The sequence below is a fragment of the Cloeon dipterum genome, chromosome 4 (genome assembly GCF_949628265.1).
Source record: "Cloeon dipterum chromosome 4, ieCloDipt1.1, whole genome shotgun sequence".
Lineage (NCBI taxonomy): Eukaryota > Metazoa > Arthropoda > Insecta > Ephemeroptera > Baetidae > Cloeon > Cloeon dipterum.
Genome location: NC_088789.1, coordinates 5,642,766 through 5,670,554, shown reverse-complemented (window position 1 = coordinate 5,670,554; position 27,789 = coordinate 5,642,766). Strand labels below are relative to the sequence as shown.

The window sequence follows — 27,789 nt, the reverse complement described above, 5'->3', positions numbered from 1 at the left end:
GGTTCGTCGAACAGTGGAATGCGAAAAATGCAGCTCTTTTAAATGTAGCATTTTGCAATTAACTTTGCTCTATGCTAATGCTCGAAATGAAGGCAACAAACTTTCCGTCAGAGCGAGCGGTGCACTGCCAGCACAAGGGTAGCTTTCCATTGTGCGCGACTGGCTGGTGGCGTGCACACAATAAACTTTGCCAGCACGAGGCAGTTAATTAGCAAAGGCTTCATCAGCAGCGCACAATGAGCTGGAAATGTCATTCTAGCCCTCGTCGATACAGAATTCTGCTCTTTGTGAACCACCCTCTCTTTGGGTGTATCAATTATAATGCGGCTTCAATCGCAAGGTGTACTCCGGGTCGTGCTAAACACAATTGCGACTGTCACACAGAAACGCGACTCGCATTAAATTTGCTTTATTCTGTGACACATGTAAACCTATTTTTGTTTTAATTAAGCTATTGTGCCTCTGGTTTGCAGGAAATAGCATTTCGCGTTGCAATGCAGTGGTAAAAATATTTGTTTGATGATTGTAAGCTATTTTCCTTCATTTATGGTCTGTAAGAATAAAGTAATTCTTGAGAGAGTTGTAAAAGATTTAAGCACCCTTTATTTACTCTCCTTTACAACCACTTCATCTTTGATGGGCTTTAAATATTAGACGCACACAGAAACTCATGGCGAAACATTTAACCGAAACATTATTTCCCTCAGCATTGAACAGTGCCCTAAATTTAAATATTTCACCCTTTTTCTACACGAAATTTTAACTAAAAGGTTACACAAATAGCCGTGAACCCTTTTATCACACGCGAAGCCAATAATGCCTTTATTATTTCTTTTCTCGGAAGCTTTTGGCCTTGCATTTATTCCGTTGAAGCGGCTGAAAGCAAGCGCAAACCCGGCGCTCACTGTGCGAGCGTAAGTGCGCCCCGCAGGCTTTCTTTGCCCGCGTCTTCCAGATGTTGAAATTGCGAAGATCAAAGGCTGTTGCGGCGCACGTACATGCATTCGTCAGCGAGTGTCTATTAATGGAAGAAAAGCACGGGTATTATTTGCTCTTGCTTGCGTTTGGATTCCTCTTACATCGTTAAAATGATCGTGGGAAACGGGGCATAATGGAGCAACTGGACTATTTAATTAATCTCTGCGGGAAGAGGGAGGGGAAAATCAGACATTGCTGCTTAAAGTTATTGACGCTCGGAGGAAGGAAGATATTTGCAAAATTTTATAATTTTAAATTTAAATTCGCGTTGCTTCTAGAAAATAAATGATTTGTTGCTTTTTTAAACTTTAAGGATATCCATTTAACTTTTAGAACATATTTTTAAATAATTGCGTCAGTCTCTAAGAAGTGAACAGGATTTTAAAAAAGAGTTTACTCTGGTGCTCAACAATTTTGCAATGCGTGGAATGCAATCAGATCCTATCCAAACTCAACTCATACACTGTCAGATTTTGCAACTATAGATAAAGCGCTAGCATAATACTGGATAATAAAAACTCATCATTTGTGTAAACTATTTAGTTTGATGCAAACAAACCAAAATTTTGAGAAATCAGGGGTACGAAATTGTAATTGTAAATATCGTTTATATATCGTTGAATACGGTAATTTTTGGTTTACAAAAAATGCAAATCTTTTGGAGAAAAATTTACAAAAAAAAAAAACTTGAAACCCACACGATGCAATTGGGTTTTCCCGAAAATGCCATGTTTCGTTGCGCACGTGATCTATTCTTTGAAATATTCAAGTGATCCACTCAAAGACATATTCGTAGAAAGAATAAAAAACAATTTTTTTTCTTTCAACGGATCCCATACTATGAAACAATGCTTTAGATGCAAGCCGAAACTAACAACGGAAATAGTAAAAATGATTTTCTGCAATGATGAACAGCCCAGTTTTTAATTTCAACACATTCTGAAGTAATCGGGCTTAACTGCAAACCTCGCAGTTTTAATAATCTGCGAGCTATTGCAAAATCCCATTCTGTGATTCCGTCGTATTGATTTCTCGTTCACTTCCATGGGAGTAATTTTGAGGTAAAAAACGATCTTTGCAGAGTCGCGTTTTCAGCAAGTGCAAGGTATTCAACGGGAGAAATGTATCCCCGCGTCGGCAATAATGCCAACACGTGTTTCTGCACAATGAATCACTTTTGCCGAGCGCAATTTTCGCTCCCCAAGGATCGCAATAAGGGGGCAAAAAATAATAATGATGCAGCCGAAAAGCAATAATTTTAAACGCCCCATTGTTCCAGCGAGAGAGACGTCGAAGCGACGAGAGAAAAGAGTCGCGCGCGCAATATTCCCTCTCCTGGCAAGCATGTTAATAAAAAAGTACGGTTAGGGAAAGGCTGCGGAGACATTCATACGTAAGAACGGAAAATAAAGAGGAGAGCGGAGACGTGTCAGACACCCTCACACGCACAATCAATGCTTCTTCATTACAAAAAGCCCCGATATGTGTGGCGGAAGAGAATTGAAAGTTGAGAACGCTCGCTCCTCTCATCAAGTATGTTTTTGTGCCGCCGATGCAGAAATGAATGTTCTGACAGCTTGCAGAAAATTCCACGGCCGATGGTTATGCGTGCATCCCTCCTTACTATCTTTTTTAATAATCGCCGCCCCAGCCAGTCATTTTGTTAATACGCCAGAGCGAATATTATTCTTACGATTATTATTCCGCGCTCCTTATCAAGACTCGCATGCAGACGAAAATCGACTGAGCTCTTCCGTCACGAGAGGGGTGGGATATTGTTTACGCAGACAGGAAAAGCCTTAAAATTGTATGCTCCTCGGGGCGGGTGAAATTGAAATTTTATCTGCCTCCGGGTGTGCTGTTGCGCCGAACAAAAAAGCGTGATGACTTTTTGGCGCCTTTTCGGTTTATGAAAAAAGCTTATGCGTTGCGGACGCACGAAATGATCAAAATCGAAAGTGGGGAGACGAGAAATTCAACTTTGCTTAGCAACAGGAAACTAGGGAGGCGCAATTAACATGAATCAAACAAGAATAGAACCAAATTTGGTCTCCAAGCTCTAAACTTAAGCGCCAGCTTGTGCAGATTTGACGCGTGCCTGTGCAATTTGCATAGTTTTATCATAATTCAGGCGAGAGTCAGACCCAGAGTCGCCTTAAATATTCCGGCGAGGGTCGGAAATATGTTCTCTCTCGTCATAATTACGAGCCGGGCGACCCCTGCAGCAGCTAAATTGATGACTTTGTAATATAAATGTCGGTATCAGTAGGTGACACGCGGACATGATGGATGGGCAAACATGTTGCGCGCGGCCAATCGATGCGCTGGCCTAATCCTGCAGGGCTCAAGCTGCAGAAGAGTGCCGACCTAGCCGAGATTCGTTTACAAATTTCCACTTTCATACCGAGAATCTGACGTTTAATTCGTTTCTCTATGTGGGCGTGGCATAATTTTCGCGGAAAACGCGTGGTTTGCCATTTATCAAAAGAGAGTGAGTGCGTAATTTCATTTACAGCAAGCGCTGCTCTCCGACGCGTCAAAGACACAAAAACCACTTTGGCTGAATTTATTACTAGCGCTAAACTCGAATTCATTAATATGCATGGCGGATGGATGGATGAAATGATAAATATGCAAGCGGCCTGCATATTTTGAGTTACCAAGACACGACCATAAATGCAAATTAATTGAAATTCATTAAGCTTTTAATTGAGTCCTTTTGTTTCAAATTGTGACGAACCTAGTTATGATTCAATTGGATAGATATAGCACTACGTTTAAATTGGATTTTAATTTGTTTACCCTCATAGCGGCTACACTGAACATGAATTCCAAGTTCTGCAGTTTTTCTTTAAAAATACCTCAAATTTGAAATTGAATGGGTGCGACTTGAAACTTCTCTTGGAAATGTCTCTATATATTCCTGCCATCCCACAATTCCAATTCTTTCTGGCTAAACTTCAACCGTTAGACAGCTACGAACGCTGAATAATTGATCTGTGTGGCCAAAAACGCGCGTGGCAAACGAACATTCGGCGATCATGAAATATCAATCAGCCCTTGCGAGACGCGTTCCATTATTTTCAGCGTCTAACTGATCGTTGGTCCCAATGGCCACAAACGCGTGAATTATTGATTGGTCGGCGTCGGGTTCTAATAATTATACGAGGCGAATTTAAGTGCCTCCGCAAAAGGAAGATTGAGTGCTCTCTTAGGTCAGTGTTGCCTTTTCGCAGTCTCTCTCTCTCTCTCTCTCTCTCTCTCTCTCTCTCTCTCTCTCTCTCTCTCTCTCTCTCTCTCTCTCTCTCTCTCTCTCTCTCTCTCTCTCTCTCTCTCTCTCTCTCTCTCTCTCTCTCTCTCTCTCTCTCTCTCTCTCTCTCTCTCTCTCTCTCTCTGCTCGGCACGTGCTAATTTTCCCAGAAACGGATTCCATAATTAATAAGCTTGATGAGCGGGACGCCATTTGCTGGTCGCACGGAATGGAATAATTATTACAATAAAGTGTGGAATTTTCCCTGCAGGACACTGATTGCAAAACAATGTCTTGCTTGTTTATGTGATTCGCAATCACAACATGTTTTCTCCATGTAATTGTGCCGAGGCGTGCAGTGCCGTGGAAATTGTTATTATGACGGGCCAGCGATGAATACACACACCCAACACGGTGGCGTGTTTAATCACGGCCAGCGTGTAATTGTGATCAAAGTGATACACATGCAAAAGCAGCAATATATACAGGCGCGCGCATACTACTAGCTATCTCTCGCTGTTTACTTTCCGAGCAAACGCAGCCGACGTATTAATTAATGCAGAATAAATATTTTGACGAAGCGATTCGTGCATCTGTTGATTTGAGGTCTGCATCAATAATCGATGCACGTGCTTTGCGCTCGCTGACTGCTGCGTCCGCAATATTTATGCCGTGCAACATCCGCGAATTTATGTTTGCCCCTACACAATTTGTTTCGTTTGCAAATCCAGTTGCTGTGCTCGCACCAACTGGAACTTACATAAATAGTATTAATGTTTTATACTTTTGGGGAATGAAGAGGGATGAAAATGATGAAGACCGATGAATTCAGATGAAGAATTTGGTTGGTGTATTGGTTTACAGTTGCAAATCCGATCGGATACTTAATCAAATACCAGAACTGAAAAAGTTTACAACAATAAGTGATAAATTCTTTTGTTTGACTGACGGTTGGACTCACCCCTTTGAATCGGGTTCTGCACAATTAAACAAATCACGTCAGCACCGTTTGGCTGACGGACGAAAACTGAATTCTTATTTTAAAATCATCTTTCTGCTGTTAAACAATAATGCAAAATTACAATAATTCAAACCGCCGACAATTGTTGGCTTCCAACAAAAAGCAGGACCGCGTTGTTGTACCGCTACATACTTTTATTTGGTATTTAAATTCCCATAATTGATTGTTCTAAATTTAGGCCCTTTGCATTCTACGGGAATTCGATGCCACAGACAATAGCAAAGCTCTCGTATGACAACTGTGGGAATTTGAAACACGACTCTGGCTGAAATGGCAAATACCTCTACTCATTCATTTTACGTGGTTTTAACCAAAGATATTTACATCATACTATTCTTCTAAAGCTTTCAATTGAAGTAGGTCTGGAGCAATGGAGATAATAGTAAAGGTACATTTCTACGCCCTTAGGTATCTAAAAGTCAAGCATCAGCCTTGTCCACAAAAAAATTCTGCGCGTTCGTCAAAATTCTTCGTCACTCAAGTTGCTTCCGTCGCGATTCAACCGGTATTTTCGCCAAAATTCCGCAAAATTAATCACCAAATTGCAATTTCCACTCGCTGACCGGAATGATTTTATCGCGCCATCTCGATTCGTTCATTGCACCGAAAAATGGCTTTGGATTGATTTTTTATTTTATTTTTTAGGCGGTATGCGTGTGCGGGTTATTTTCCAACTTACGAGATTTTACTAACAGATGTGCACCCATGCTAGCTGAAATTTTCTTAGAATTTCACGGCAAGTTTGCTCGTTTTCAAGTCAAACAGGAAACCGCGCGTCTTTGGCAAGGTGTTATCTCTCTCTCTCTCTCGTCTCGAGAACTTGGGTTTCCGATTCCGCGCTGCTGAGTCGCACTGCGTTCGCTCAAAGTTTGCTCTCCCGTGGAGGGTATTAATCTTGAGCCTCTTTAAATACAACCCTTCTCAGCTGACCCAGTTTAAGAGTCGCACACAAATTCAACTTTCAAGCATGCATTTCTATTTTATTCCATCAACTGCAAACTGAGATGATGCAGTTTTCTCCCTTGACCTTTTACATTATTTACTCAGTGCGTCCGTCGACAAAGCAATTTCACCGCTGGAAAAATTTGGCTGTCGGAAAGTTGCTGGGCCGCATTCTTTCTGCACGTTCGTAGAAATCAATAAAGCGCCGTGCTTTTGTGTTCTTGACAGGTAGTTATTGAATTTCGAAGTGATTGACGTGAAATTGCTGTATTATGTTGTAATAATCATTGTTTGAAAGTAGGCAACGAGAAGTTAAGAGACTTCTAAAGTTCAATAAAAAACAAATGGTAATACAAATATGGGTACAGTAACTATTTTCTTGCATTAACTTAAAATAAAATATTTTTACTATTAAAGGAACAAAATGTTTGCTTTTATGATTTCAATTAAGTTTACCATAAAATAACAGACCTGATTAAAAATAAAAGTGTCTTAAGACTATTAAATCTTCCCAAAATATATCACTTTTATTGAACGCCATTGGAATTTTGGAACCAGTCACTGGTATATCAAGTAAAAAGTTATGTGTTTTTTAGAAACAATCAAGACATGCCACTTTTTACTGCCCTTATTGTTAATCTAAAACATATATAACATAGGAGACAAAAAGGAAAATCCACCAAGTAGCCCAACAATCAGCAGTCACTGCTATAGGAAAGTAGAGTCAACGAAACTGACCATCTTTCATACCTTCAAATTAAATTCTTGTGGTGGGGTATTAGAATTTTCAGCCCATAATTGTATTTACTATCCTATCAAAGTAGCGACTCTGTTTTCCTTACCCGAACAGTGATGAGATAACGTCAAGATTTACTGGCTGCTAGTTTAATAGCCCGGCGGCCCATTCTAAACATTCTAACGTCTTTGTCCATTTAAATTTCTTTTGGAAAAATTACACTTAGCGCCGCGACTTTTAGTTTTCACCACCTATATACTTTTATATGGGCTTCTCATAAGAACTAGCGAGTGTAACTTGGCGGTGGAAACTGTAATTTTTCCATATATTTTGCTAGGCACGCAATATTTATTTTATATTATTTTCCATTTAATGTCCTTAAATCATATTTAATTTTGGAAAATTTTGTTTCAGAAGGGGTGGATGGCCTGTTTGACACCCAAGGTCCGAGCTTCGTGGTGGAGCCACCACCCCGGCTAGAGTTCACCAACAGCCGAGGCGGAAGGGTGGACTGCCAGGCCGAGGGTAACCCGGACCCCATGGTAGACTGGGTGGCGGCCGACGGCTCTCCCCTCTCGGTCATTCCCGGGGTGCGGATGCCCATGGGCAACGGCACGCTCATCTTCCCGCCGTTCCAGGCCGAAATCTACCGTCAGGACGTGCACGCCGCCGTCTACAAGTGCGTGGCAACCAACGCGGTCGGCTCCATTGTCAGCAGGGATGTTGTCGTCAAGGCTGGTGAGTCAACCATTATTTTATCCATTGTGTTTCATTGCAAATTTTGAAGTGGGAGCGTCTACTTTGTCCGAAAGATTCGAAAGTTGTCAGAACGGTCTGAATTCCCTTTTTGGTTTTAAGAAAAATTTCCTTTTTGGACAAAATATAGCCAGCCATATACATGAAAAAAGGCATCTTTTAACCTTTTTTTTTGGTAAAATTGGGGAGATGAAAGAGGTTTTGACTTGTATTATGTAAAAGAACCTTAGCCAGATTGAAAAAGTAAGGATATATAAATAACGATTAAAACAATAAAAGGTCGAACTCAAGAAATTTCCAATTTTGCGGCAGAATTTATAATTCAAGATAAAATTCAATTTCTTCAATGTCCTTCAATTTATTAATGCATATTCTAAATCAATGATGGAACTATCCGGAAACCATACGTGACAATCAATTTGAGTTCACTTTTTCAAGCCCGCGCGGTTTTGCAAAGTGGAATGGTAAACAAATGTAAATCCAGCATCACATACACATACGCACTCTTGTGGATTGAAATGCAGAGTGTGTTGAATCGTATTGCTCAATCAACGTGTACTCGCAGAAAAGGCAGAGGGTGCAATCTCGGTCGCAACTCGCCTTTCAAAACCCGCCGTTTGTGAGGTACGCGTCGCGAGAGCACAGAGGCAAAGAAATGAGGTTAATTGAAATGGCAGTTACATACACACACGTGTATTGCGGAACAAACAAGTCGGATGCGACATACACGGCTCTTTGTGGTTACCTGCAACGCAAAAATACAATTCATAAAAGAGCATGAGGGTTTTCAATTAGCTCAAAAACCATGTAGTTGGGAGCAACAGGAGATTCAACGCAGCTTTGAGAGGCTTCGTTGCCGTATTCCTCACTCTATTTACGGATATCCTCTCAGGCGGTGAAAAACTGCGCAAATTACTCCCACTGAGGCGCGTTTTCATTAGCTAAAATTTTCTGCTTCGTCCGCTGACCCAGAAAGAATCCGATTTCTTTCTATTTACCACGTAATACCCGTTATTAAATCATTTGCGCACAACTGTGTCAGTTAATTGTTTATATGCATCGGCGTGGTAATTAAATCTGAGCTGCCATAGAAAACAAGCCAGTTCGGTGGCAAAATCAACAGGTCAGCGAGGCAATTATGCGAATTTTTAACTCTTTTTGAAACATTTACTGTTAAAAATCCGCAAGTTTTTTGTTAAAACCAAAAGTTTTGTGGAAACCAAAAAATAAGAATTAAGTTTGTGAACATATATAGGGAATACGATGCGCAATTTGATTTTACGGAAATGAGTCAGAATCGATTACGTGGCAATAGATTAAATTTATCAAATATATTGATATCAAATTTACTGCTATTTTGGGGGCCAGCGCTGTGGGATATCAGCGGAAATTGATTTCCTCTTTTTTAATAATAAGCTAAACTTCCTGGATTTTTGTTCCAGAATAAGCTATTGGTCAGTAAGTTTAAAATATATTTTTTACAAGGCTCAAACCTTTTTATGCAGTGAGTCACAACTCAAGCATCAAATAATGAGGAGAAGGCAATAAATTGTCTAGGTTTGCGACTTGGGCTTGCATAACAAGGCCATTTCCGCGCACCAAACGCAAAATGATCCGTGCCCCCGAGGGCGGCAGCGGTGCCATTTTCGCGCTCTGAGGGACAGATTATGCATCTGGGCGGCCATTCGTAGCGCCAGAGACGGACAATGAAGGCTCAATTACGCTGTCACCGATGCAAATGCACGAGCAGACGACTTTGCAAGTGCAATAAAAGCTGGCCAGCCGCGTTTCAGCCGGAAATGGAATACGCCAAAGCCATTACGGCTTTAATTCAGCGCTGCCATTACTAGCTTTTAGTGGGCTGGATTATACCCGAACACACACACAACTCGCGCGCTTTGAACAGCACAATATTTCAGCCCAGCATCCAGTATGTATGTGCTTCCAAGAACCGATGTTTTGTACTGGATGGTGATATAAATTTGTAATCAAATTCTCTTTCCCACCCGTGAATTACGAAAAGTTGAATTTTAGGATTACGTTTTGAATTAGTTGGGTCGCTATTTCTCGATTCATTCAATTAAAAATTTGTAGCAACTCTAGAATTATGCTTTAATGAGGCAAATTGAATTCGTGGTTGAATAAAAAATAGCTGAATTTATTTGGAATTTTTGTAAAAATTTGAATTCAAATGATGCAAATTTAGAAGCGGTTCAATTTTGTCAAGAACATCCTTAGAGTCAGATTAAAGCGATGGCAGACGAGATTTTGTAGGCTGCTCCTTGATGTGCTAATCACAAGCTCAGCCAGCAGCGTCGTCGATTCTTCTTTGACGGGTGTTATCACTTTCGAGTCTCGTTGCCCTCTGTGATCACGATCAAAAGGAGCCGCGCCCTTCTCGATCCATTTTAATCGAGAGCATCATCTGCATAATGATATTCGCATTTTGTGACGTCGAGCTATGCGACACTTGCTCCCTCCCTCGACATGAAATTTTCACAGTGAAGGTGTGACGTTGAAATATTAATTATCACGAGTGCTGAAATTTTCAATTGTTGCGTTTTTCCATGGAAGTATCACTCTGCGTGAGTTTTAATGTGCCTCCATTGCAATTCATAAAATATTTTGATTTTTACTGACTTTAATTTTTTAAACCTCTCTGCTCATCACTTCCTGTGGGCTATGAGCACACCGAGTCCCAATAACTCCCCGAGCGGATAACATAGGGCCGGAATGGCCGCAGAGGAGCTTGGACCCAATTTAGCCATCTTTTCGCCTCCCCGCACCGAGTTCTTTGATTTAAACGCCAGTTTTTTTGTCCACAAAGCCGCTGTTGAGGTGCGAAAACTAGCAGTGGTGGCTAGTTGGCGCCGATACGCCTCCTGTTGAACTATTTAAGCATTTCGAGTTACTTAAAATTAAAAATACTTCCATTTGCCATCTCTAACATTGGGCAGCCAGGGATAGATCCCCGAAATGCTCAAATATCTCCCATTGCCTTGACACTGCGGAGATAATATATGCCTTAATAATTAAGAGCGGTCGCGCAGGAATTATTTTTTAAGACGTTAAAGCGGAATATAAAATCTCAAGATGATGTAAAATATTTGTGCATGATTATGCGGCCAGAAAATTCAAATATGCAATTAAAAAATTTAATGGAGATTGAGAGAGACTAATAATATCAATCGATTACTGAGATATAGGCCAATCTCAGACTCAAATCAGTTAATGTTGAGTTTATATTTCAATTTCCTAGCCGTACAGTGCTGGAAAAAAATATCTCATTCCATCTTGAGTTTTATTAATCCATTAAACACCTTAACAATTATGCTACCGGCCTAGACTTATTCCATAAACTCGCTTGCAGGTAAAATTGGACTTTAAAACATCATTTAAACATTTTATGTGATTTATTTTAAAAAATTCCCCATTATTGACCTTCAAAACAAATTTTAAAATCAAACGAATTAATAGATGTAAAAATAGTCCTACTTTATGTTCACACCTATATTAAATATTTTTTAAATATTTTATAATAAGCTTTGAAGGTGATTATTGATGGAAACGATGGAAACATATATTTTAATGCATCAGTTGTTTATTAATCCCTTTGTTGTCTTACAAACTTGTCAAAAAAGCAAACAAAGGGCCACAAGAAGCAAATAAATATGTGCGGAGCGTAACCATGTAATATGAGATAGGCAAGTGGATAATATATTAATTTAGAAAAATAAAATGAAATAGTAATCACTATACCCATTGAGAAAAAATGCTTTGGTATTATATTGGATATAAATGTATTTAACGTTGTATTGGATTTCCGTTTTTGTACGTGAGTTGAGTTGTGACCAAGGCGGAACAAAAGTATATTTTCTCCCGCGCGTGTTAAATGCCAAGTGCCATTTTTACAAAAGTGTAGCCCTAAAATTAACGACTGGTCAATTTTTGGAACAACTTAAGTCGGAATTGGGAAAGATTTTTTTGTCTAACATAATAGGTAAATCAACGCTGCCAATATTATATTTCTTGGCTACGCATACTTAAATTGAGTACTCTGGTAAATTTTGGCGTTGTTCTAGATCATCAATTCCGGCACGCAGTACAACAGTAAATGCAATACAACTTAATAAATGGATAAATTTGTTCGAGATCAGATTAAATTTAAATATCTTTCAGTGCCAAGTATTCAGGATTCTCCGAGATGATGGACTTGGTGTTCTTGTAGAATTCTAGTGGGCGTGGATCTGACTGATCTGAGGCGTCGTGCTTGAGATTCAGCTCTTGATAGATGGGCTCATTTTCGGTGGCGTTAATTTGGTAAATTTTGCGCATCTTCACTGGAACGTCCAAGTAGATGCTGAGGTGTGCGAAGGTCAAAAATAGGGCGATCGCCACAAAGACAGCGGCGGAGCAGTACCAGAAGAAGTCATGATTCGGGTGCGGGATCATGTTCAAAGTCACTCTGAATGGTTCGATAGAGGGTTGTTTGGCCACCTTATTCTTCTTCCATTGCTCAGACCTCAATTTCATTTCGCCATTACAATAGCAGCTGGATGCGATATATTTACCCGTCATATCTTCATTAGGTTTATTATCGCAAAATATTTTACTCGGACAAAATGGGATTCCAGCTGCAAATTTATGAAATTTAAGTGTACTAAAATAGAAGAAAATATTACGTACAGCGTTTGTCGTAAAGTTCAAAAGTTTTAGTCTTCTGTGAACAAGTCATAGTCACATTTTTGTTTGTTGTATTGCATAAGCACGTCAAGTTTTGGGAGCAGGTCAAGTTATTGGACCATGAAGGGTCATCAGTTGGACACGGTGGATATGGTTGACCTGAAAAATATAAATGTCTGGTGGTTTATCAGACATTTTTTTAAGTAAAATCAAACCTGATGCTGAAACAGCCAACGCCACTACGAGGACTAGAGGAGCTAGGTTAACGACCATCATCCTGGACTTTCCTGCTTCTTGTGAGAAAGAAAACGAGATATAGCTTGGCTTAAGGCACCAGTTATCATCAAATCAACCAGTTCCTTAAAATAAACTTTCTTGCGGTTCCTGTATATATAATACGGAAAAGTGTTACTCCATCTCCTTTTAGACGACTGCGATAAATTTAAATTTTATCAATCTCCGCTTTAAAGTGATATAGCTCTCAAGAAATTAATTGGCCTTCGTATTTATACAGATGAAGACTAAGCCAAAATTCAAATCAGTAGGATGGTACACAAATGACACGTCTCGAGTGCACCTTACATGCAAACATTGACTTATGTGGTATGTACAAAATTAGCTCTCATCGTGTAAGGGCACTCTAAATACATTTTATTTTTTGTTATTTTCCTTTATATACAGTTTGACGCTTTGCTGGACTGATTTCCTTTCGTTTTAAATTATCCGGGATGAGCAGATCTTTGACAAACTTTCTTCTGTTGTTGCTGACTTCCAAACCAGTGTTAAATCCGACCAATTTGGTGCGAAATGTTTTTTTTTTCAGGGAAATCACCTTTAATAGATGATGTGATGATTATCATTTAAAAAGGCTAAATTTTAGTATCGTAATTAACTGTTTATTGTTGAGTACGTGCTTGTTATACCTTTCTGCGAGCTTAAGCAGACAAAGACTCTTTAATGAACTTGGCCAGAACAAAAAGCAGATTTTTTTGCGAAGCGTAAAGCATAAGTGTTTAATAAGAAATATAATGTGTTTATGTACTACACATTGCACTTCGAGGTTGAGTTTTTACTATTGTGTAGGATATAGTTGGTTGTCACCCTCGGGTACAATAGTTTTGTTAGGATCAAATTTAAGCATCCTTTAACCCAAAATATTCAGGGTGTTCCGCGGTGACAGACTTATTGTTAGCATTCTTATCGAAATCAGGCTTGGATATGAAGTGTCGCGGTCAAAATTCAGGCTCTTGATAAAAAGCTTTTTTTCGGTGAGGTGCCCCTTTCGTTGGTTACTCTGATAATTTTTGTGCATCTTCACTTGTACTTTCAGGTAGATACTGAGATGTGCGAAGGTATAAAACAGGGCGATCCCCACAAAGACAGAGGCGGAGCAGTTCCAAATTTAGTCAAGATGAGGGTGCTGAATCACGTTCCAATATCACCTAACTTTTGAATCAAACCTGATGCTGCAGGAGCCATCGCTACCACGATAACTAAAGGAGCTAAACTAACGACCATCATTCTGCATATGATAACTGTTAGAGTATGGAGATCGCTTGGCTCGCGGTGCCAGTTTTCATCGAGTTCCTAAAAAGATCTGTTCGTAGTCTTTTGTTTGCAGCCAGGAAAAAGGTTTTTTTTCAACTATAGTTGTTTGATTGTGATTAATTTAAACTATTCTATTTCCTCTATTGATTAAAACGAAACAACTCTAAATAAATTACTAAGTGCCTTTTTAGGCTTTAGACTGAGTTAAAGAATAAACCAGCAGGCTCGTACACATATTATATGATAATACACATATTATACATAATAATATGTATAATAATACGCTCTTGGAGTGCACTCTGTAGACAAAATTCCTTTCCAAACACATGCAGCCAAAAAGTGATTTATTATTGTTGCAACAATGAAACAATTAAATTGTTTTCACATATCGCTCTACATTAGGAAATAACTTGATTCTACTTATTTTTATTTACTTCAACTATAATCCAATTGAAATATGGTGTCCAAATAAAAATTACGGAACATTTTTTTCCACCTTATTTTACTCAGTTGTCGCGAACTCCAAAACCATGATGTAATACCAACGAGCTTGGTGCAAAATTAATTAATGTTCAAAATCTTTATAAATATTTATGTGATGATTATAAGGAAAAACCTAAACTTTAATTGTATTTAAGCAATTTAATGTCCCAATTTGTCAAATTACATATATTATGAGAAATAGCAATAAGGGCAATATAGACCTCTTGCTATCATACAACACAAAATAATCAATGGGATGGAGCTGTTTTCCGTCAAAGGTCCGATCGCTGGTAGATAGTTATTTGGTAAAAATGTATCGGAAAATATTGCACAACAGTCCCTGATTTCAAAAGATTAAATAAAGAGTTGAAGTTACACGCAGGCGAACGACAAGCTTTGGGATATTCATCTCGACGCAACAGACTGCGACCATAACAAAAGGCAGAAAATAATAATTAAATAATACAACACATTTATTTTGCAATACCTGGATAATTATGAGTTGAATATTCATAATGAAATGATATTACAGTGGGTATAGTTGGATTGTTTAGTATTTGTATTTAAGGTATTTAACTTAAATATCATTTAGCTCCAAGTATTCAGAAGTCTCCGCGATGACGGACTTTATGTTTCTATAGAAATCCAACGGGCGTGAATCTGTGGTGTCACAGTCAAGCTCTTGATAGATGGGCTCATCGCTGGTGACTTGCCCATTCCGTCGGTCAATCTGGAAAATTTTTCGTATCTTCGCTGTCACATTCAGGCAGATGCTGAAGTGTGCGAAGGTCAAAAATAGGGCGATCGCCACAAAGACAGAGGCGGAGCAGTTCCAATAGTAGTCAAGATTCGGGTGCGGGATCATGCTCAAAGTTACTTTGAATGCTTCGATAGAGAGTTGCTTGGCCATCTCGTTTTTCTTCCACTGCTTGGACCTTGATTTCATTTCGTCATTGCAAAAGCAGCTGGCTTTCTTGTATTTCGTTTTAAATCCGCTTGCATCACCTTTATCCATGCAGTGCAATTTTTTCGGACACATTGGAATACCAGCTGCATAAATCTTATATCAAAATCTGCAAAAAGATAAAATAATATGTAGTACGTACAGCGTTTGTCGTAAAGTTCCAGTGTATTAGTCTTCTGTGAACAAGTCAGATCCATTGTGACGCTTGTTGTCTTGCATAAGCACGTCAAGTTTTGGAAGCAGGCCGATTCATCTGACGATGAAGGGTCATCAGTTGGGCAATACTTAGATCCTTGATTAGTAATATTCAAGTTCTCGGGGGTATCAAGTGTATTTTTTTCAATCGAATCTGAGGCTGCAAGAGCCATCGACACCACGAGAGCTAGAGGAGCTAGGCCGACGACCATCATTCTGCACTTGCTGTCTCTTATTGTTAGCTCGCGGCACCAGTTATAACCAAGTCAACCAACACCAATAATAATAATATCTGTTTGTGGTTTGTTTCTGTGTTTCCAGTCCGGAAATTGTCTTCCTGTCGTTTTAATTGTGATAAATTAAAATTTAGTTATAAAACATAATCAGATATATGAACTCTGAGTAAAATAAACAGTATTTTCATTTGTTGACTGAGCAAAATAATAAACTAGGGTGCTCGTACATATGTGCAAATGACGCACTTGGAGTGCACTCTGCAGGAAAAATCCCGTCTCGACGTACAATAATTTATTTCTCGTCGAGCACGTGCACTCTAAAATACAATTTTCAGCCAGTCGTCGACGACGGCGCAAAATTAATTCGCGCACTCCGTCGTCGCTGCACAGAAAAATTAAATCGCATGCAGTTGGCTTGTTGCTCGAGTGAACTGCAGGAAAAAGCCGCATAGTGTGCGCAGCCAACGCGGACACATACACCAAATTAATTGATTAAACGTATTATAATATTCCGTCGACGTTTGCTGAGGAATTTATGGGCGTTTTAATTGCAAATTGCACTCGCAGGAAAATTATTTTTGCGCATGACTATGGCTGCATATATTTAAATTTTCAACTATTTTTCTGGTACGTGTGCTACGAAATAATGAACATTAAATCAAGAAAAACGCTTCGTATCCTCATAGGTTTAGTAAGTTTTTTAGTTTTACTAATTAAACACTTTTTTATTACTTTTATTACTTATATCTTCGAAATTTATGCATATTTTGGCCTGCATAAGAATTTTACTCATTAATATTTTTTATTCTATGGTTTAACAGATAGAGGGGTTTAAAAAAAAGAAGTAGGTTTCCGGAAGGCAATAATAATCCGGTCCTGAGGCCGCACCTTGCACACGTCCAGCCGAGGCAAAGTCATAAATTTTTAGGTCTTTTGGCGGTGGCGGGAGTCGAACCCAGCAGGTAATCTGGGTACACATCAGCGCAGTGTGCGCGAGGCAGTGGCTTATCCGGCCAAATCCTTTGCCGCCTCACTTCTTGCTCTGCTCTGTAATGGAGGGCTCGTTTACACACACGAGGCCGTCGTGACCAGCGTGCCCGAGTAGGCCCCAATAATCCTGACGCGCGGCGTTTGGAGAACACGGCCGGGCGGCGGACCGGACGGGCGAAAAGGTTGCCCGCGTGCGCCCCCGGGGGCAGCTTATCGGATCTCGAGGGAGCACGGCCCGCCGCGGACGACTCGAACGATATTCCTTCAAGTGCGTCTGCCGACTATAAAGCCGTGGCCCCCATGCAAACGGATAAAGCTGTTTTAATCTTCGTGAGCTGAGGGCGATAATAGAGACGTCCCTGGCGGGAAATCCGCCCGCTCGTCGGCCATTCTGCACTGCCGACCGGAAATAAATTTAATTGAGCCAATTTGCTGACCAAACGGCCCTGCCAGGAAGTGTGTACAAGTTAGGCATTTTCCTCATCCCACACTCTGGCAAACTGTCACTGATTTTACCGATTTTACACTTCCGATTACGTGACTTTTTCCTGGAAATAAACGGAATTGATATAATAAAATATTAACAAGAATCGTGTGTGTGTGTGTGTATATATAATATTTGCACAAAAAAGCCTTTTACTTATCCAAGCAAGCTTGCATAAGATTTAAATGGCTACTTTTCATCAGAGAAGGCAGATTTGAAATTGATAGTCGCAGTTTCCGTCTCCCATCCCGCGAATGAACCGGAAATTCGGGATACGTGCGTCGAGGAAAACGGAATCAATTGAGGCCGTGTGGGCGATAATTTCGTTAACGGCGCGTGCATGTGACTTCATGCGTTGAAAAGGCAGCGCACGATTTTTGTGCCAACGCGGCCTTTTTTCTGCTGAAGTGAGCATCGCCACTGTTCATTTAATACGCGAGTGCAAAGCTTTTTGTTCGTTTTGCAGCGCGTACTCACACACGCTTGCTCACCTAACTGCCGCGCGCGCTGAGTAAATGAGAAATGAAACAGCTCGAGGTTGCGCGAAATTAATACTCGCACACCCAGCCACCCATCTGTCGTGGCGAACAAAAGGGCAGGCATCCAGCAGTTTCTCGCGTGAAATGACACGCGTTTCCAACTTTGATTACTGCAACTGCCGAGGCGCGGGATCAACCGCGTCGCGTTTCAACATCGGTGCGGAAATTTTTCATTTGCTGTTTTTTCACTGCGCTACTGTTAGTCATTAGTCTCAAAGTGCACACGCGCAATTTCTCGACAAAGAAGGAAGCTCTTACAAAAATTCGGAACAGGATCAAATATTTTCGATTGTATTCGAACATTCTGTCAGTTTTTCTTTTTTATTTTCTTCTTATAACGTCAGCTGCAAAAGGAGCGTAAAACACCCAAAGTAGAGCTAGAGAAAACTCTTAAAACTTCGGCTGGCACAGCTATAAAAACCTTACTCCGTATTTTTCGTTTTTACCGAACTGTTGTTGACAGCTTGTTCTTTTTTGTTTGCAAATGCAGAATGGTGGCGAAATTTGATCTCAACATGCGTGAGTGACACACGAGAATTTGTCCGGATTCCACGAGAGCGAGAGCTATACACGAGCAAACACACACGCACAGTTTAATTAACTCGAATTGATAACAGCAGCTCGACTCGCTCTAGTCGCGTAATTACCCTTTTGACGATCAGATCACGTTTCCGATACAAGGCCGGATTGTGTTGACTTTGCAAACGGGACACGAACTTCGCAGAAATCCCCTATACATCGACGTCAAAAGCAAAATGTTGGCCAAAAAGCGGAGACCGCACGTAATTGTGCCACACAATTAGTCTGAAAAGCAAAGTCTATAGCTGCTCTTAAAATTAGTCTCGGTGTCAATTAGCCGATTGGTTCCGCAGCGCGGTTTCCAGGTTGCCAGTATCTAGGTTCTTCGCTTGCTATTCCAAGTTTCCACTATATACCTCGCTTGGTAATGAGCGCGTCGCTCTGTTTAATTTGTTATGCAACCAGTGTGTATCAAACACTCTCGCGGCTTGTCTTCCCTGCCTTAATGAGCCCATTCTCCTTCTGCCGCGGCGGCAATGAGGGAATGCCGCACTCTTCTTCCCTCTTGCTAAATAAAGACCTGTGCCGAGTTTGTTGTCATGGTGAAACCATGCTTTTTGTTAAGATAACATTGGTAGTCAGTGCAACACACCAATTTTACTTGTACATACTGCAAAAACGTAGTTTCAAAGTAGGAAGAGATTTTTGAAGTTCAGATATTCTAAAAAATTTTGAGTAATCGTGCTAACAAGATTTTTTATTTGAAAATACTATTGAAAGAAAGTACAGATCTGTTCTTGATTTTTTGTTTCTTTCAATTCAGAGGAACCCTGGAAAATGTTTGCCTGTAGCGCAGATTATTTATAACTGTATTCTTTTATTCTTTCCGTTCATCAATTGTTTTTCTGTAAAATTTTCACGTAAGAATACTGTAAGGGCACAGACCTCGAAGGTTCTTAGTTTTCTGTTTTTCAACTAGTGCATTGGAGATGATAAAAGCTCTATATCTTTTTAAACGTTAACCAATGACCAATTTAACTGCTCATCAATGTCAATTCAATTTTCAAATGAATGACATTTATTTCACGCGACCAATTTGCCACACAAATGAATAGGCCTTTGCACGATGTACAAGAAATAACATTTTTTCTGAAATTTCTGGGAAACAGAAAAAACTTTTTTAACGTCAGGTGGTACAAGATTCCTCTTTTCAACTTATTCTGTGGAGATGAAATTTGCTTCGCAGATTTTGTTTATGAGACTAAACAGCAGCTGCCTATAGTGAGCTATTTATTCTTTTCAATTTTTCGCTTCCTCCCTGTATCAGAAATTTTCAAAGAAAAGTGCCGATGTTGTGGAAAACACCGTGTGTAAAATAAACAAAAGCCATGTACGCGGATGTTTAAAGTAGTTTAAAATATAAATATTTAAGTGGGTTCAAATTGCTTGTCTCAAGGCTGGTTTACGATCCTATCCTACGGAGGAACGAGGAAAACTGTTTTGTGGCGTGCGGCTAATATTCCTCCACTCGTTATCACACTTGAAGCCGTGAAAAGTGGAGCTTTTAGCATTTAACCCGCGATTCTCCACTTGCGAGTACTCTCGCTGAAAGTTTCGCAGTTAGGCCTTCTAACCGACTTGAAATGCATAGAGCGGAGAACAACTCACTCACTCCCGCAAACGCTCGCTCCGTGTGCTGTGTGTTATTGTGTCAAGAAACTCGGCACCGCGCATTACCAGCATGCCTCGAGATCAAAAGTTGTCGGTGCGGTGGTTTTTGCCAGTGGCGTGAAAAGTTGCATGCAAACAAGCTCGTTCTCAACAAAAACACCACAAATTCAAATTAAGTTTGCCGCCTCGGCGTGCGAGGGAGTAATTAAGAGCGAGTTCTTTGCTCGCTGCTCCGCTTTCTTTCATCATCTCACGCGCGATTATTTTCCCGCCGGCCCAGAGCTCCTTATCTTGGTGCAACACTCGTCCTCAATGCCACGTGTGCCTTTTCGGAGCTCCAGTAGCATCAGAAGCAGAAGCAGCAGCAGAGACAAACTACTCACTCGTTCTGTGCGCGCCTGGATAGTTTCTTTGTGCGCTTGCTAACTAGATTTGCTCTGGCTCGGATTATCCTCTTGAGTGTGCTCGGCGATTCCGTTTTAAAACGCCAGCACGTACACATTCGCCTAAAATGCTTGCAGCCTAATTAACTGTTCTACGCTGTGCAGTGTTAATTAAATACGCGCAATCATCGCCAACGACTGCACAAAGCCTTGTTTATTTTTCCACTCTCGCGGCTTCATTTAAGATTGTGTCTTGATGAAGCCGTTTGACACTATTATATCAATAGTGCAGGGAGTGGAACTGCGATATAAGAGCCTATTTAATTGAAGCTGTCTGCTAATTTAAAATAGGTCAATAATTATTATGCAACAATTAAAGTAATTGGCTCCCTGTATCTTGAGCAAGACAATTTTAAATATGTATAAAACTAAAGCAGTAAAATTGTTGATGAATCGAAATTTCATAAATTGTAATTATGGTAATTATGTTTACACAATATTTTCAGTTGATCCATGCAATTTTCTGGAGGAATATTTATGTTGCTCGAAGCCTAGCTTGCAACCTTTCCTAGTTTGAAATCACAAGTTTTGTCCTTGAGCATTTATATCAGCTCACGTTTTCCGTCCGAGGGCACACACGATAATTCAGTTCCGTGTCGCAAAGTGAGGCACGCATGAGGGGGAACGCAATTTGCAATTCCATCTAAAAGCAAATTCCAATAAGCGGGCTGGCAGCAGGTCGTGAAGTTGACAACAATTCCATAAATAATGCAATGCCATCTCTTGCGTCGGCGAGAATTCAAATTCGGCGTGAAAAACAGAAAACACCTAGCTCGCGAGTGGGGAGAAAGTCGTGCAGCCACCTTTCTCTCCAAGGGGCATAAAAATGCAAAACTCAGCCTCTTCTATCTTTCAGCAGGGAATTTGCACATTTATCATAGTTTACGTCTTTGCCTGCTTTGTACGCTCGCACGTTCAAAATATCCAAGCCAGGGCATAAATATTTGAGCGGCCACGCGGCCGAAATTCCTGCCAGCGCAAGAGGTCACGTAAGAGTGGCTGCTGATATTTTGTAGCGCACTTTACGAGCTCGCTAGCCGGCCGCCTCCGCCACACGATGATAAACTTTTAAAATGCTGTCGACGTCCGCTCGCTCTCGCATCTTGCACCCTTGCTGGAAATGGGCTTTGGCTGACTCGGCTTGGGCGAAAACTCGAGCTGATTTACTCCCTCGGCTCAATCAATACGCACGTAAGGTGAGTGAGTTCACATTTGCGTACCAGATATATTATATGCACACACACAAAGCCCGGCGGTGAACAGCTGTCGTTGACAAACGCCACTCTCTGCATTGAGCGCCGGAAAAACGCCCACCCAAATTCATTATTCAAACTAGGTCGACAATCTGATTCAGTCTTTTTACAGGGAAATTATTATGAAATGTCTTGAGTGAAAAATGCAAAAAAATGTCCTCAATAAGCTTATGTTTGTGATACCGTTATGATATAAAAAAATATCAAACCTTGCCTCATATAATTTAGAATTCAAGTTCTGTATGAACATAATTATTTTGTGTGCCATAATCTTTACCAAGCATAGTAATATTGAAAAGTCCATAGCGAAAATAATTTATTTCGTAAGGTGACGGGTTTCAAAGATACAAATGAAAATGTTTTAGATTATGTTGCAGACCGCTCGTATCTTAATATAAAATGAATATAATGGTATTATCATTAAAAAAGTCCCGGACAAAGGTTTGGGGCAGCAGAAAAGATATTAAAGATTTTAGGAACAAGATGCCTATACAAAAATTGATAAAATAAATGCAAAAAAAAGGTATGGAATAGATCGTGTTGTGGGGCCTTGCCGCCACTACAAGTAAAATATCCCTTGACTGTCATAGGTGCCAGTGCAAAGGTGATTCTCATCTTTACTGCACCTTAACCCCCACTGCATAATTGTTCTCGCACGAAAGCAGTCGCATCTGATGTCTCCCGACCTTGATGGAGAATGCGTGCGAGATAGGAATTGTATAAATTGACGGAACCCGGTTTGGGTTCTGTTCTACACTTCTAATGCAACGATTATTGCCACGAAAAGTCCCAAATAAAAGAGATTAATGATTAAGGACGCAAGCTGCTCTTGTATTAATAATTCTGGCTCCTCGAACCTGAACCCTGACCGCTACAGTGTAATTAATTTTGATTGTCATAAACAGATGTAAACATAATTTCTGGGGTAGAACAAATTAGGTAGGAAACTTCAAGAATTTCTCCACATTTCCCCAAAGTTTCAGCTACATAAATAGAAAATAGATTCCGCTTCCGAAATCCAGTTCATTTAGTTAATTAATTATTTATTACTCTCCAATGTCAAGGCAGAAACAATTCAGAGTTTTCCACCAAGCTTCCTGTTCATTTTTATTTTATATTATGGGGAATGGTCGAGATAAGTCAAACCCCACAAATTGTTGCAATGCCTTTATTGTATTTGCCGTAATTTAGTCTGAAATAATATAATAAATTCCATAAATGCATAGAAAAGAATGTTAAAACTAAACACATTAAAAAGGCAAAAGGCCATTGTCAATTATTAAAATATAATATATAAAAATGACAAGAATAAAATAATAACTCAATTAATATAACACAACACAATATATATATATATATAATAACATAAGCTTACCCCTAAAAGGGAGTTGTCAGAGATTGGCAATATACAAACAGGGTAGTTCAATTATTCGTCAATTATAGGGTTCGTACTGTAATATGTACATACACGTCATTATAACTAACTAAATTCACAAACCACAAATAGTAATATTGTTCAGAGAGATAATCACTTACAAAGGGAGCTATGTGCTCAAGGTTAACGAACTCCTAAAATGTGCGGCCGAGGGAGCAATATTTGCTGCTACCGCACACGTTTATCGTCGAGTTTAGAATAACTCCTTATCAGGTTAACACGGATATACTCAGGCAGCCAGGGTAGGAGAGAGCGCCACCTTTCGGCAGCCACCATAATATAATTCAAATTACAATATGCTTCATCACATCTAAAAATTTCAGCGCCCTCCTTTTCTTTCAAATTAGAGCGTTTTTGAAAGGATTTTGCTTAGATAGAAACCTATTTTAAAAGCAATATAGCTGCATTATTCATATTTTGTATATTTTAGAACACACCATCCTCTTTAAACAGTTTATTTTCATTGAACATGACACGTCGTTTGTTTGCATTAAAGCAAAAGTAAACTGCAATTCTAACGCATGCACGACAAGCTGTAATTCACTCTTATTGGCTGCTGGTGATGCGAAATCGATGGCATTATGACTGTTAAGGTATTAACGCTCGGGGGTGCGGTTTTTGTTACAGTGGTTAACCAGCATTACGAGCCCGAGGTGCAGAATCCAGGTGGCAATGTGGGCAACACGGTGATCATGCGGTGCACCGTGCCAGCTTTCGTCAAGGACTACGTCACCGTCACCTCGTGGCTGCAAGAGCCGAATTTCAACATCTACCCCTCGATCATCAGCGGTGAGTCAAAAGCCCTTTCAATTTAACACCGCAACAACCAAAAAATGATTATTTTTTGCTCTTGCGGTTGGGAAGGCACCGAATTATTCATCCCTAGGATTTAAGTGCTCGCATTTACGCACGAAAAGCGTGGCATAAAACCAAGCCGTCTCAATCAATCAGACGAGAAACCAGTCCATTACATGATTTGATCCGTCTCGCAAGAATAATAATAAAAGTCGGCGCCGCCGGGCTCTGCAGTAAAATTATTCCGACCGGGGAAATCGCCACCTTTGCCCTCTCCAAAGGAGCAAATTAGGAGAAAAAGCAAAGCCCGGTGCTGTCGGGCGCGATTAGTATTCAAGGGGGTTATCAGCAGAAATGCAGCTCCGCCGCCGCCAACGCGTCGATCGCACGCACTTCCTCTCAATTTTTCGCTATTCAATCACCCTCCGCCCAACCGTCTTGCTCTTTTATGTATTATTATTATTCCGCGCGGCGGGTTCCCTCCCGAAGGATTACTTTCCCGGCGCACCGTGCTCCAAGTTTAATTTAGGCAAACATCACACACGCCCACCTGCCGATATGCGCACTCACCGTCGGCGGATGACGGAGACCTTTTTGTTTTTCTATCTCTGAGAGTCACTCCGCCAGGGGTGAATCCTATTAACTCTGCAAAATTGGCTCTAGCATAAATATTTTGCCTGCTTTGTGATACGCAAGGCGCTGCCTGAATAATTGAATATATGAGATGAGTGACGACAAAGGCAGCAGCAGCAGTTTAAGCCCACGCAAGCCGAGAGATCGCTTCCAGCCGATATAGTTCAACGGGGAATCTTTAATGGCATTTACCGGTGCTCGCAGTTTCGTGTTAAACAACGGTCTCTAAGAAAATAAATTAGACCGGGCCAAGGGAATTTAACTGCCAACCGAATTTTATCTTCACTGTCAAAAAGAAAGATAATTACCCTGCGCTATATTCGTGCTGCGAAATTTATTTTATTAAACTGGTTCGTTCTTCAAACTGGATTGGCCTCCTTGAATATGGTCTTATCGGATTTCATTTAACAAGTTTTGCATAATATCTTTGAAATGGAATAACTATTGAACACCAAGGGCATATTCCGTTTACAATGCTTTTGCAAACAGTTAAAGTAGAGCTTTACAGGCCAACATACATTTGCATTGTTTACTATAGTGAGTAGTTCATTGGTTGGTATTTAGCAACAGTTTATCTTTACGATGTGCAATAATGAGGTCAGGACCATCCGGACCATCGAACTTTTAAATTTTATATTTTTCTGAATTTCTAGAAGGTTAAACGTTTTTTTCACTAACTCGTCTTTCGCTTGACTTCGATCCCTCTCGTCGAGATCGATCCAATGGTGTGCGAATTTGTAGGAAGATTCGCTGAATTTTGAAATAAATTATGATTTCCAAAAAGTAGACAGAGCTCGCCTCTTGATTAGCATGCAAACTTTTGAGCTGCTTTTTTCAAAAATTTAAACGGCTATACCTGGGAAATTTTTAGCTATATATCCAAATTTTTATTCAAGTAAAGGATTTTTTACACAATTTCAGTAAAGCTTCACTTTTAAAGAACGTCATTTGTTTATACTTCCGTGCCTTGCATTGTAAACTAAACTTTGTGTTTTCATTAAGTTCAAGGAAGTCGTACAAATCAAGACAACTCTTAATCAAAGAGGGAAACCTTTTACAGTTGTAACTGGGGATTCTAGATGACAAAGTTTCTAATTACACACCAGAAAATAACATCCATGAAATGAGCATCTCTCGTAGCTATACTGTAGGAATTAAAATAGAAATATATTTGCACATCATTGCTGAGGTGTACTTTATTTAAATTAGGGTCAATTAGTATTATTAAACGCCATGCCTTCTAGAAATTTTGTTCATAAACAAACAGGAGTGTCTAGAGGACATTTTAGCGGCTTTCAAATTGTTCTTAATTAATTAATATTCAGTCTCAACCAACTTGTCAAATATAATGGAGTATTCTTTAGTACTTCTGGAAAAACTCGGTATTAGCATTCATCGCAATTCAAATCCTTCTTATTAAAGGTATTTTTTCACATAATTCATGTCGATAACAACTTACTCTTGGGATGAAAAGCTTTTAAATATATGACTGGCAAAATTTTCGGGCCACCAAGTTTCTCATCTTTGAGCTTGCTTGCGTCATTTGATTTATGAGCATTTGTATTTATACGCGCAGCTCAGCCGGGTTAAAACCCTTTCAAAAGTTTGAGATCGACATGAAACCGCGCGAGGTATATAGCGAAATCAATTTGATATCTTTTCGCCAATGCCGACTGCCGCGGTCGAGCATAAAGAACACATTTTGCCGGGGCCGAGATTGGAGGAGGCGGATGAAAACTGCATTTGCAAGTGGGTCTTAAGCGCGGCGACGGGCGCGGCACAAAGGAGAGAGGAAGCGTCGGCAGCCAAATTTCGTGGATAATCATCTATTCTGCATGGGTAAGCGCTCTTTCTCTGCACCGAATGGATTTTTGGAGCCAAAGACAAAGAGCGTTATTGACTGAGAGGGTGGGCGGGGAACGTACATTATCTGCCGGCACGTTCATTTTGTACGTAAGAGAAAGAGAGATTTAAATAGAGAACGATCCTTTATCCCTCATCGTTGGCAGGCTTCATTTCGAAATTCGGAAAGAGTCACACATTGGCTGAAAGGACCCAGGCCGGATTCTCGGTTTCAAAGGGAGGTCCATACCGCACCGCACCGCACGTGTCCCCAGGCGAACCCTCCTAGGGTGTCTCTGTGTTTGCCGTATAAATTTATTTAAATGAATCCGCCGCTGTGTGTGTGCGCGCGCGTGAGAGTGAATCCTTGTTTCTCTAGCAATTCAACCCGACGTGCCGGCTGCCGCGTGTTTTACATGTGTTATTCGCCTGGCGTCTCTTATTTAAACATCGCACATCATTAAACCGACCGACGCGTGTGCAAGCTCTCTCTGCTTCTTCCCTCGCAGTTGCAGCGACCGAGAATTCGGCGAGTTGTGTGGAATGTGCACAAAGACACGCACTCACACACAAACGTTGATGAGTTAGTCGGAAAAGCGGCCGCGATTGCCCTTGGGAAATTTCACAGCGCGCTCTACACACGCCCACAATTTTCTTGCGGTGGTACGCATGGAAAATGCAAATTCGGAGAATTTCATTTTGAGCTATAACGAATTCTTATAATTAGTTGTTAGAAGGAAATGTTAAACACTGTAAATTTATCGCTTTTTTAAAATTATTTGTCTCCCTCTACCTCTTTTTGCACAAATATAAAGTCGCAAAATGCATGTTTTTTGGAAGACGGAGGTTGATGGCAATTATATTTGAATATTCACTAAGTGGATCCTCGGTATTAACTATTCTGAATTTTTGCCCACTTAGTTTAGCCGCATTTTGAGCTCAAAATCCGGATCCCTTTCACAAATTTCCATTTAAATGTCTCGGGATGACTGAAAGTGACTTTTCTGACATTTAGCCTCATAGAAAACTAAAAATACCACTAATCGTGAGAAGACGATCTTTGATTGGAGTGTGTACGTTCACCGCTTGGGCGGAATTGTTAGCTGAAAAAAATCATGATTTTTTAATAATACCATATCAGAGATTTGAGGGTTGTGAGGGTTAGTATGAAGAGGTTTTTGGAAGAATTTATCTCTTCCAAACTATACCTTGGAAAACTTTGCTGAGAATCTAGCCCAAGGACATTTACTCTAACCATGACAGCAATTTAATCAGGAAGAAATGATCATAGTGATTAAAAATATAAGCCTCAGAAACAATTACTCTTTTGTACATTATAACATAGATCTAGTAAGCTTGTAACATTTTTTTCATATTAGATGTTCTGGAGCGA

General features: G+C 40.2%; 1 protein-coding gene and 2 long non-coding RNA genes across 11 annotated transcripts in view; 1 reads left to right on the top strand and 2 right to left on the bottom strand.

The window, feature by feature from the left end:
• Nucleotides 1-27,789, top strand: part of LOC135944628 (cell adhesion molecule Dscam2-like) — a 116,130-nt gene that overhangs the window by 38,530 nt on the left and 49,811 nt on the right. For 8 of the 9 annotated variants that reach the window (XR_010575352.1, XM_065491714.1, XM_065491715.1 and 5 more), the window contains exons 2-3: nucleotides 7,342-7,665; nucleotides 23,754-23,915. Coding sequence is in view for 8 of the 9 variants with exons in the window: in XM_065491714.1 (XP_065347786.1) it covers nucleotides 7,342-7,665; nucleotides 23,754-23,915 (486 nt within the window). In the remaining variant the exon portion in view is untranslated. The remainder of the gene's footprint in view (nucleotides 1-7,341; nucleotides 7,666-23,753; nucleotides 23,916-27,789) is intronic. The other variant, XM_065491713.1, reaches the window with a different exon arrangement.
• On the bottom strand, nucleotides 14,539-15,797 carry LOC135944631 (uncharacterized). The gene is made up of 2 exons (XR_010575353.1): nucleotides 15,504-15,797; nucleotides 14,539-15,447 (listed from the first exon to the last, which is right to left on the bottom strand). It is a non-coding gene; the product is annotated as an uncharacterized LOC135944631 (long non-coding RNA).
• LOC135944632 (uncharacterized) lies at nucleotides 22,846-23,403 on the bottom strand. Its single transcript, XR_010575354.1, has 2 exons — nucleotides 23,228-23,403; nucleotides 22,846-23,142 (listed from the first exon to the last, which is right to left on the bottom strand). It is a non-coding gene; the product is annotated as an uncharacterized LOC135944632 (long non-coding RNA).